The sequence below is a fragment of the Entelurus aequoreus genome, linkage group LG26 (assembly GCF_033978785.1).
Source record: "Entelurus aequoreus isolate RoL-2023_Sb linkage group LG26, RoL_Eaeq_v1.1, whole genome shotgun sequence".
NCBI classification, from domain to species: domain Eukaryota; kingdom Metazoa; phylum Chordata; class Actinopteri; order Syngnathiformes; family Syngnathidae; genus Entelurus; species Entelurus aequoreus.
Genome location: NC_084756.1, coordinates 10,393,617 through 10,406,120, shown reverse-complemented (window position 1 = coordinate 10,406,120; position 12,504 = coordinate 10,393,617). Strand labels below are relative to the sequence as shown.

Genomic DNA, 12,504 nt, shown 5'->3' with positions numbered 1-12,504 from the left:
CCAGGAACGAGACGAAGGGAGGAGAATGTGTGAGTGCTCAGCACAAGCACACGCCGAGTTAACTTTCAGTTTCGACCCCCGTCAAAGGGGCGTAACCTTGGCGGAGCAAAGCATGCAAAGGGGGACGACCAAGCACTGGTATTGCTATTGTTTGTACTTCATCTTCAATTCTTGTCATTATTTAGACATCCTTAAAAGTAGATTTTGGAGGACTCCTTCCTGCAAATAAATAGTGTAAATTGTATGCATGATTTATTCAACAAAAAAAAAGCATGTTTAGATACACTGAGTAAGGTTCTATAAGGTTGTCTTGTATTCAACGTTTCTCGTTACGAGGGCCATCATGAAATTTTTTATTAAAAAAAAAAAAAATCATATTCACAGATTTGTGGGTTAAATATGTTTTTTTTGGGGACAAATACAATCCTCTTAAATAACCCATAGGGCACAGCTTCATTCCCTTGCATTATCCTATAATATTATTTATACCAGAGGTGTCCAACTTGTTGTCACTGAGGACCACATGGTAGTTATGGCTGCCATCAGAAAGCCACTTGTAACAGTGAATAATAAATACATGTGCAACTGCCTTTTAATTCCATATACAGTCACGATCAAAAGCATGGTGGTGGTAGTATTATGCTCTGGGATGTATTCATATAAAATTTCATATATTTTATTTTTTAATATCAAATGGTTGAAGTCAGTCAAATTATTTATATAGATTTTTTGTAATTGAAATTTTCAGATTTTTTTTTTCCAATGATAATACAATAGTATTTAAGTATCTATAATAGCAGCAGAGGTGGTGGCGGGGGATGGGGGGGGATTTGGGCACTGATTTACGGTAAAAACAACAGTACTTTTACAGTGAAAAACCGGCAGCTCAATTGACAAATTTTTACTGTTTAAAAACAGTGGTCGTTTTTTCAATACACAGTAATATCCTGTGAACTGTAAATTGTTACGTAAAATATATTGTAACTTTTATAGTGTACAATTTTGATGGATAACGTCCTTTGAAATCATAAGTCAAGCAGATATTTAAGTATAAACTTTTATTTTGACCAAAACAATTTTGCAATATTGGATACTATTAGTTCAAAAACCGTATGCGATTTCATGCAGTACATATATTTTTACTTTCAAAATGGAAAAAAAAAAAATGTTGTAAGAAAATATAAGGTATTTTTTTGTTATTTCAGGCCAAGTAAAATGATCTGGCGGGCCATGTATAATGATTTACACTATATATTACTCTACTCATGCAAGAAAAGTGTCTTTAGCAGCTTATTTTGCATCTCGGCTCTCATGAAATATCAAACCACATCATGACAATAGTTAAGGTGATTCTAAAAATTAAGACTTCTCGTGGACAAATATAATTAATCCCACTCATCAGTGTTTGAGTTGACAGGTCCTGTTAAGTAATAATAATTTTAAAAAAATAGAAAAAAGGGTTATTTTCTATAAAAACCTGCACAATTTTATTGTTGATCCTCCACATAAGAGGTCTTGTTTTTTTTTTTTTAATTGTATTTTTCTTTGTTTTTTACAAGAACGGACTATTGACAACTGCATGTTAGGACATTAATGGTCGTGGAAGCCCGGCATGGGGAATGGTCTGGCAAACCCTTCCACGCGCTGGCGTAGTTCGGCAATACGGGCCACCGTCTCCGAATCCTCAAGCAGGAAGTTTTTGAAGTCTTGGAGCTTTCCTGCACAGGAATAACAATAAAACATTTTTTTTTTTTGTATTTCTATACTTTTTGGTCTTTTAAAACAAGCTTTCGCCTCACTCACCTGTCTTTTTCTTCACATCGAAGGCAATCTGGAAGCCCTCGTCCATTAATTCCACCACTCGCACAAAATCCTCTTCTTTGAACTGCCTAGAAGTCAGAGCGGGAGCGCCTGGAACACATGAACCACATTCTCAAACCGGTACCAAAATGTATTTTTCGACACTTTTCTAACTAAAGGGCACCACAAAAAATGTCATGATTGTCTTTATTTGAACAAAAAATCTTAGGGTACATTAAACATATGTTTATTATTGCAATTTAGTCCTTAAATAAAATAGTGAACATACTAGACAACTTGTCTTTTAGTAGTAAGTAAACAAACAAAGACTCCTAATTAGTCTGCTGACATATGCATAACATATTGTGTCATTTATCTACCTATTATTTTGTCAACATTATGAGGGACAAACTGTAAAAATGGATTATTCATCTACTTGTTCATTTACTGTTAATATCTGCTTATTTTCTGTTTCAACATGTTCTATCTACACTTCCGTTAAAATGTAATAATCACATATTCTTCTCTTGTTTGATACTTTACATTAGTTTTGGATGATACCACAAATTTAGGTATCAATCTGATACCAAGTAGTTACAGGATCATACATTGGTCATATTCAAAGTCCTCATGTGTCCAGGGACATATTTCTTATAAACATAATATAAATAAAACATTTTTTTTTTGGGATGCTAAAAAATATCGATGTAATCATAGTTGTATCGAATAGATATGCTCCTGTACTTGGTATCATTACAGTGGACGTCAGGTGTAGATCTACCCATTTGTTTACATTGTGACACCTCACTACACACCTCCTACGGTGTGTAGTGAAGCATATTTAGCTATTCCTCGTCCCCCAGTGATAATGGTACTTTTAAGAAACTTACTTTGTCGCCATGGAGACCAGAATTAGTGATTTAGAAGTAGCTAATGTGGATGGATTTTAGCCATGTCTTAAAGCCCCTCTTCCAGTGTTATAACTTCACCTTTATCTTTACTTTTTACACCAAAACGCGTCCGTTCTCCCTTTTCTGTCTACACACTGTGTCTGCTCGTAAGTACTCTGTGTGTGCGCGCTGCCGAACATGCTCCTCTGCTTGTAAAACGAGCAATGGCACGACGTGTCACGACGACGCGTGTAAAAAAAAAAAAAAAATATGGCGAACCGGTACTTTTTTGATTCATTATTAACGCCATACTATACTAGTACCGGTATACCGTACAACCCTAATAGATATAATCATGTTATTTCCACTACTGTCAGGAGCTGCTAGCTGATACAGAGAGCCATCCTCCACTTTGACAAAGGCAGATCATAGAAACAGTTAAGCTCATAAGTTGAGGTACAGTAGAACCTCCATGTCGGTGTACAGTTTTGAAGTCATTTCATATACTGTATCTAAAGTGTTGTGTTTATATACACATTTTGTGAAGTGTATAAATGATCCTATTCACAGTACCGTATTTTTCGGAGTATAAGGCGCTCCGGAGTATAAGTCGCACCGGCCGAAAATGCATAATAAAGAAGGAAAAAAACATATATAAGTCGCACTGGAGTATAAGTCGCATTTTTTTGGGGAAATTTATTTGATAAAACCAAACACCAAGAATAGACATTTGAAAGGCAATTTAAAATAAATTAAGAATAGTGAACAACAGGCTGAATAAGTGTACGTTATATGACGCATAAATAACCAACTGAGAACGTGCCTGGTATGTTAACGTAACATATTATGGTAAGAGTCATTCAAATAACTATTTTGTTTACCAAACAATCTGTCACTCCTAATCGCTAAATCCCATGAAATCTTATACGTCTAGTCTCTTACGTGAATGAGCTAAATAATATTATTTGATATTTTACGGTAATGTGTTAATAATTTCACACATAAGTCGCTTCTGAGTATAAGTCGCACCCCCGGCCAAACTATGAAAAAAACTGCGACTTATAGTCCGAAAAATACGGTATATTGTTTTTGTATAACTTTGTAAATATTCGATGGCGGAACCAATGTTGGCTCTGCACGTGTTGCGGTTTGGGGACATTAATGATCGATGCACACTGTCACAGGAAAAGGAAGTCCCTTTCAAGTTGCCAAGGTAACCACCCAGAAGGATTGATTTACCCCGCCCGCGCACCTGCTTTGTGTTAGCAAGCAATGCTATTTACGTCGTTGCTATCCTTTTTTGTGTGGACATTGTTGATTGTCATGTCATGTATGGATGTACTTTGTGGACGCCGTAAGTTTTTGCTGTCGTCCAGCATTCTGTTTCTGTTTACCTTGTAGCCAGTTCAGTTTTACTTTCGTTTTGCATAGCCATTGCCTTTTTCTTTCCCTTTCGTTCATTTTTACGTTTAAGCATTACATACCTTTTTTACCTGCACCCTGCCTCCCACTGTGCCCTGCATATTGGGATCACAACAAACCATCCTCGTCTCACCCGACACATTCCGACTTTTAAAGTTAAAGTTAAAGTACCAATGATTGTCACACACACACTAGGTGTGGCGAAATTATTCTTTGCATTTGACCCATCACCGAATATGAGTAACAGGACTGCAAATAATCTGCAAATAAAGTGTCGTTGCTTAGTGTCTGTGCTGTGTAAAACTCGGCAGGGTAACCACGTAATACTCCATGTCAGTAGGCGGCAGCAGGTAGTTAATTGCTTTGTAAATATGGGATCCATTACCTCCCTGCTTGGCACTCAGCATCAAGGGTTGGAATTATTCCCGGGCTGCAGCTCACTGCTCCCCTCACCTCCCAGGGGGTGATCAAGGGTGATGGATCAAATGCAGAGAATAATTTCGCCACAACTAGTGTGTGTGTGACAATCATGGGTACTTTAACTTAACCTCCCGGGTATGATGGACCGATGCACCACTGCCCTCTTGGGGGGCGACACAGAGCCCTATATACATGACAACAACCTAATGTAAGGGCTTGTGCAAAGCCAACAGATCAAGCGTGTAGCTTTTCACTTTTAAGGAAACTTATTTTATTTTTTTCCATTTTATAATTAGCCTATTGAGTCAGACTGCGGAGAAATATGATGAACATTTCCAAGCATTTCACCCAAAATTCAAGCCTTTTTCAAACTTTGAAAACACAACATTAAAATCCAAGCATTTTCAAGGTTTTTAAGCACCCGTACGAACCCTGTACTGTATAAAGTAGATAAGCTAGACAGGAGAACACAACGTTTACCTTGATTCAAGTTGAGAATTGAATCCTGAATCATTCAAATCACAATAATAGTCATAATAATCATACGTCAACAACATAAAAAGGTAAGTATTCCAAAGAGGTTCATTAGGTCTTCAAAAAAATGATGCAATTTGTTATTCTTATAGCCAGAAAACTGTTGCCCTATTTACAGGCCGTCATGGCGTGAGTAGGGCAACAGTTGTGGCCCAAACCGTCAGGTAGGGAAATAAACGCACACGGGGGTCTGGCTAGAAGGACAACAAATAGGTCATTCGCATAGGGAGGTAAAGACCCAACCTTTAGGTAACGCTAAAGGAAATGGGGCGGTGTAAATGTGCAGCTTGAGAACTTCCAGGAAGATGATTAAAAAGCTAAACGTGTTGAATTAAACATGCACTGCTTGTGGCTGCGGTGACTCATATCAGTACGCAGGGCTGTACTTGGTTTTTTTTCACCATGGGGAGAAAAAAAAAGGTGAAGAGGCTACAAAGAAGTACAAGAGGTCCCCGTAAGTAATACTTAAGTTTACATACCCTGGCAGAATGTGTGGTTTCTTGCCCATTTTAGAGAACATATGAATATTACAAAATAACTTTCTTTTGACTCGTGGCTAGCAGTGTTGGGACTAACGCGTTACAAAGTAACGTGGTGGCTGAGTTGCTGTTGTTCCCAAACTCTTTCATTTTCTTCATCATCATCATCGGCGGTCACTCGAACGAGTATGACGATCCTCCTGGTAGGGGTGTATCCCTTTATGGAGGATGCCTGTGCGTGGCTTAGTTTAACGTGGGGAGACTGGTGCACAGACAGTCACCACACGATCCTTGACAGAATCGGGTCAGGGTCCAGTGGCATGGAGTCCAAGACGACTGGGGACCCTTTTCTGCTGCAGCCTTCTTCCGCCGTTGAGGTCTTCACCGTATCCCTGGCTAGGGGGCAGTCAGGTACTAGGCCTTTGCCAAGGGCCACCTGGGGTAACAGTAGTAATAATAATAATAATAATAATAATAATAATAATAATAATAATAATAATAGATTTTATTTGTAAAAAAGCACTTTATATTGAGTAAACAATCTCAAAGTGCTACAGTGTATTTTCCTGCATAAAAACACCTACGTGTCTGCCATGCCAGCCCCCAGCTCCTCCGCCAGCCCCTTTTCTTATAATAAAGCCGACAGTTGACTTTGGAATATTTAGGAGCGAGGAAGTTTCACGACTGGATTTGTTGCATAGGTGGCATCCTATGACAGTTCCACGCTGGAAATCACCCAGAGTGGCCCATTCTTTCACAAATGTTAGTAGAAACAGTCTCCATGCCTAAGTGCTTGATTTTATACACCTGTGGCCGGGCCAAGTGATTAGGACACCTGATTCTCATCATTTGGATGGGTGGCCAAATACTTTTGGCAATATAGTATACAGTTTCCAGGCTGACATTTTTTCCCCCAGTATTTGCTAATAACATGCAGCATTTATCTTGACCAAGTGTGCCTTTGTAACACATCAGTAAACCCTCTCCGCCTTTGCCAGAAAGGAAATGTGGGTGGCCTTGTTCTTTGCACTCCAAATACTTTGTTGCAGACGTTTTGAGGCTGGTCTTGTTGCAGCCATTACTACCTAATGCAGGGGTCGGCAACCCGCGGCTCTAGAGCCGCATGTGGCTCTTTAGCGCCGCCCTAGTGGCTCTCTGAAGCTTTTTCAAAAATGAGGGTGAAAAAAAACTTTTTTTTTGTTTTAGTATGGTTTCTGTGGGAGGACAAACATGACACAAACCTCCCTAATTGTTATAAAGCACACTGTTTGTATTAAACATGCTTCACTGATTCGAGTATTTGGCGAGCACCGTTTTGTCCTACTAATTTTGGCGGTCCTTGAACTCACCTTTAGTTTGTTTCCATGTATAACTTTCTCCGACTTCCTAGGACGTGTTTTATGCCACTTCTTTTTCTGTCTCATTTTGTCCACCAAACTGTTAACGTTGTGCGTGAATACACAAAGGTGAGTTTTGTTGATGTTATTGACTTGTGTGGAGTGCTAATCAGACATATTTGGTCACTGCATGACTGCAAGCTAATCGATGCTAACATGCTATTTAGCCTAGCTATATGTACATATTGCATCATTATGCCTCATTTGTAGCTATATTTGAGCTCATTTAGTTTCCTTTAAGTCATCTCAATTCAATGTATATCTCATGACACACTATCTGTATGTAATATGGCTTCTAATTTGTTGCGGCTCCGGACAGATTTGTTTTTGTATTTTTGCTCCAATATGGCTCTTTCAACATTTTGGGTTGCCGACCCCTGACCTAATGGCTGCTTTTCGCCATTAGGTAGTATTCCAGTGACTCGACTATGCGACCCGTTGTTCCAGCACCTTCTTATTGTGCTTCTTTAAACATGACTTTCTTTTAAAGCGTTTTCTGTGACGAATACGTTGGATGTGGGCTTGTCTTTTTTAGAAAATTATTAAATCAACATAAAAAACACAAGATACACTTACTGTTAGTGCACCAACCCAAAAACCCTCCGTCCCCTCATTCTCACAAGAGGGTTGTTTCCTTCTGTTATTAATATTCTGGTTCCTACAATACATATCAATGCAGTCTGCAAGGGATGCAGTCCGTGAAGCACACAGGATTGTGCGTGCTGCTGGTCCACTAATAGTACTAACTAGAGATGTCCAACTCTTAATTACCGATACCGATATCAACCGATACCGATATATACAGTCGTGGAATTAACACATTATTATGCCTAATTTTGTTGTGATGCCCCGCTGGATGCATTAAACAATGTAACAAGGTTTTCCAAATTAAATCAACTCAAGTTATGGAAAAAAATGCCAACATGGCACCGCCATATTTATTATTGAAGTCACAAAGTGCATTATTTTTTTAACATGCCTCAAAACAGCAGCTTGGAATTTGGGAGCATGAGGTTGGGTGGGTTGTAGTGTCCCGGAAGAGTTAGTGCTGCAAGGGGTTCTGGGTATTTGTTCTGTTGTGTTTATGTTGTGTTACGGTGCGGATGTTCTCCCGAAATGTGTTTGTCATTCTTGTTTGGTGTGGGTTCACAGTGTGGCGCATATGTGTAACAGTGTTAAAGTTGTTTATACGTCCACCCTCAGTGTGACCTGTATGGCTGTTGATCAAGTATGCTTGCATTCGCTTGTGTGTGTGTGAAAAGCCGTAGATATTATGTGACTGGGCCGGCACGCAAAGGCAGTGCCTTTAAGGTTTATTGGCGCTCTGTACCGCTCCCTACGTCCTTGTACATAGCGTCTTTTTAAAAAGTCATAACAGTTATTTTTTTAAACAGATACAGATAATTTTGAAACCGATACCGATAATTTCCGATATTACATTTTAAAGCATTTATCGGCCGATAATATCGGACTGCCGGTATTATCAGACATCTCTAGTACTAACCTTTAACAGTTAATTTTACTCATTTTCATTATTACAAGTTTCTATGTATTTTTTTGAATTTTTATTTTAGTTTCTTTTTTGTTCATAAAAATGTTTATTTTATTATTATTATTTTTTTTAAGTAAAGGACTATCTTCACCAGACCAGGTTGTCAATGACATTAGATTGTTTAAAAAGGGTTCTTAAACCCAGGTCCAATCCAGATTATGTCCAGCAACACACGCCTTCATTTATGTACACTCAAATTAGGGAACACAACAACAGATTGCATATAATCTATTAACACAATTACATTTTCAAAATAAGCATTCGAGAACCTCCCAGCTATTTTTTATGTTTTTTGGCATCATTATCGGTTTCAACCATATAACTATTTTAAGTTAAAACATGCTGAATAAATGTTTTTAAAGAAAGTAATAATAAGTGAATATCTATTTTTGGCCTTAACAATAAACCTTTTACCGAGTACTATAATTAGACTAACAAAATCATGACTGTCAATGAACTCTCCTAAAATAACAGAAACCACATCAAGGTTCATAAACAAACCAATCCTTAAACACATTTTTTCAACTTCCACCCAAAAGGAAGACACAATATGACAATACCAAAACACATGCAGGGTGGATTCAGACTCCTGACAACAAAAACGGCAATCATCTGACTGTCATATTCCATAGTTTTAACATTTTTACCGTGGGTAAGAAATGATAAATTATTTTAATTTGAAAATAACGATTTTGCACATTGATAGTAGTTTTGTAGATTAATTTGAATATTATATCCCGCGGCAACGGGCAGTCAAAAAAGTCCTCCCATTTTCCATATGTGTTATTATATGGGGCAGCCTTCAGAGATTTCTTTATTAAATAAAAACTTAAAATTTTCTATGAATTTTAGTTCCTTTTTGTCTACTAGAATTTCTTATTGGAGGTTTACAAACTAATAATTTAGTAGTTCCATAATTAATTATTTGTTGCCATGTTTTCCCAATTACTCTGGTTGGTTGATTAAATGAAAAGCTTGAACAAGCATCACCATACATAGTTCTAAATTCATCATAGTCCATAATCTTACCATTTTCATTGATAATGTCATTGACAAAAATGATTCCTCTTTCAAACATATTTTTCCAAAAAAAAAAAAAAAAAAAAGGCTTTCCATCTATTACAATATTAAAGTTCATCCATATTATCTGCTGCAAAATACCATGGATTGTTTCCCAGCAGACTCTCTACATAAGGAAAATAGGAGGGCATCACTTGTAAAATTGTGGGCTTGTCTTTGCATCCCAAACTATTTTCCTGGCAGTTGTAGCTAAACTTATTGGTTGACTCGGAATCCAGCAAACTACCCGATGTTTTGCACACACATTGCTTCCAAGCAAACAGATCACAGGTTTAAAAGGATACTTCGGTACTAAATAATTTAGTAGCCATTTAAAGCTGTGTGTCAACTTGTGTGTACATCGGGGCCAATTGGTTAGTTGTTGTTGAAACAATGATTTCAAGTAAAGGGGCCTTATTATGCAAAACCAACCTTTCTAACCTATTGACACCTGTTATTGTGTATTTGGGATCTGCACAAGTCCCAACAATTTTAAATCAAACTATGGATGCAAGGCGGAAATACTCATAAAACAGCCTTGCTTTCCTTCATACCTCCAGAAAATGATGCATTTGAAATTTGCCCCATTAGTGCCGTTTTTCCCAATTGTGACATCAGCGGATATGGTAGAAATTTACTTGAAGTGTTTTGTGCGTGTCCACCGTTGTGTTCAATAGGTTGTTTTTCTCTATCCTCTTGTTGTGGGGCAGACCGGCTCGTACATGCACATGCATTCTCCGCTGTTGCCATTTCTAATACAAAGTCAAATTTAATCTGTGCAATTTACTATTCTTATAAAGTTAAAAAGTACCAATGATTGTCACACACACACTAGGTGTGGCGAAATTATTCTCTGCATTTGACCCATCACCCTTGATCAACCCCTGGGAGGTGAGGGGAGCAGTGAGCAGCAGCGGTGGCCGCGCCGGGAAATCCTTTTTAGTGATTTAACCCCCAATCCCAACCCTTGATGCTGAGTGCCAAGCAGGGAGGTAAGGGGTCCCATTTTTATAGTCTTTGGTATGACTCGGCCGGGGTTTGAACTCACAACCTACCGATCTCAGGGCGGACACTCTAACCACTAGGCCACTGATATGAATTTAAACTAGGGCTGCAACAAATAATCGATTAAAATCGATTATAAAAATAGTTGGCGATTAATTTAGTCATCGATTCGTTGGATCTATGTTGTGCGCAAGCAATTTTTTTTATTAAATGTTTTTATTTTTTATAAAACTTTATTTATAAACTGCAACATTTACAAACAGCTGAGAAACAATAATCAAAATAAGGTGCCAGTATGCTGTTTTTTTTCAATAAAATACTGGAAAGGATTGAAATGTAGTTTGTTTCTTTTATCCGATTATTAATCGAAGTAATAATCGACATGTCCTGGGTATGACGTTAAACTACATCCAGGCATGAGATGGGAGGTTGTGTGTGGGGTTAGTGAGTCCCAACTAACGTCTATAAAATGCACACAAAGAACCATTTGCACCTTCTCTTGTGACTGGCGGGTGGTCAGCGCCATAAAGCTGAGCGGGTCCCTGGGTAATTGGGGCGCGGACAACCAACAGGACAGACTAAGTTCAACAGCCCAGTAAGGCAATTAGTCTAGGAGAAGGATCTCTGATATAAAATACCCCTTCCAACCCGCACCAAGCCAGCGTGGAAGGTGTAGGCTAATAACCAGCATGAAGAGTACGCCAAGAGAGATCGTTCACTATGGCAGAAACATGCTGAGGCTTTCGTCCAGCAGTGGACTGACAACGGCTGCTGCTGATGATGATGAATAATCGACAAATAATTATATATCGATAAATAATCGACAAATAATAATCGACAAATAATTATTAATCGATTAATCGAAGTAATAATCAACAAAGTAATCAATTATCAAATTAGTTGTTAGTTGCAGCCCTAATTTAAACCATAATCAACCATGCATAACTATAGCCAGACCTGTGTGTTTACTTCCGTACCTGACGGTTTCGGCTACAACCGTCAGGTATGGAAGTAAACACACAGGTCTGGCTATAAGAATAACAAATTGCATAATTTTTTGAAGACCTAATGAACCTCTTTGGATTATTCCAATTTAATCTGTTAGTATCGAAGCACTAAAGACTACAACAAAGATGGCACGGGGAAGACATAGTCGAAGTGAAGGCATGCAAATAAACAGCGCACCCTCAAGAGACGGTCAGAAAGTGGCTTGAAGATGGTCTGTAAAACATCATCTGGGCCAGTGTTTTTCAACCTTTTTTGAGCAAAGGCACATTTTTGGCGTTTAAAAAATGCGGAGGCACACCACCAGCAGGAATCATTAAAAAAAGAAACTCAGTAGACAGTAAAAAGTCGTCGTCGCAATTGTTGGATATGACTTTAAACCATAACCACATGCATCAATATAGCTCGTCTCAAAGTAGGTGTACTGTCACCACCTGTCACATCACGCCGTGACTTATTTGGAGTTTTTTGGTTGTGTTCCTGTGTGTAGTGTTCTAGTTCTTGTCTTGCGCTCCTATTTTGGTGGCTTTTCCTGTTTTTTGGTATTTTCCTGTAGCAGTTTCATGTCTTCCTTTGAGCGATATTCCCCGCACCTGCTTTGTTTTAGCAATCAAGAATATTTCAGTTGCTTTTATCCTTCTTTGTGTGGACATTGTGGATTGTCATGTCACGTTCGGATGTACATTGTGGACGCCGTCTTTGCTCCGCAGTAAGTCTTTGCTGTCGTCCAGCATTCTGTTTTTGTTTACTGCCAGTTCAGTTTTAGTTTCGTTCTGCATAGCCTTCCCTAAGCTTCAATGCCTTTTCTTAGGGGCACTCAGCTTTTGTTTATTTTTGGTTTAAGCATTAGACATCTTTTTACCTGCACACTGCCTCCCGCTGTTTGCCACATCTACACAGCAATTAGCTACCTGCTGCCACCTACTGATATGGAAGAGCAT

The 12,504-nt window shown here is 38.4% G+C and overlaps 1 protein-coding gene across 1 annotated transcript in view; it reads right to left on the bottom strand.

Moving 5' to 3' along the window:
- Positions 1–239: 239 nt before the first annotated feature.
- shmt2 (serine hydroxymethyltransferase 2 (mitochondrial)) overlaps positions 240–12,504 on the bottom strand; it is a 77,129-nt gene continuing 64,864 nt past the window's right edge. Inside the window, exons 11-12 of the mRNA XM_062038126.1 lie at positions 1,804–1,911; positions 240–1,718 (exon numbers count right to left, since the gene is read on the bottom strand). Coding sequence (XP_061894110.1) covers positions 1,591–1,718; positions 1,804–1,911 — 236 coding nt within the window. The 3' untranslated portion in view covers positions 240–1,590. The remainder of the gene's footprint in view (positions 1,719–1,803; positions 1,912–12,504) is intronic.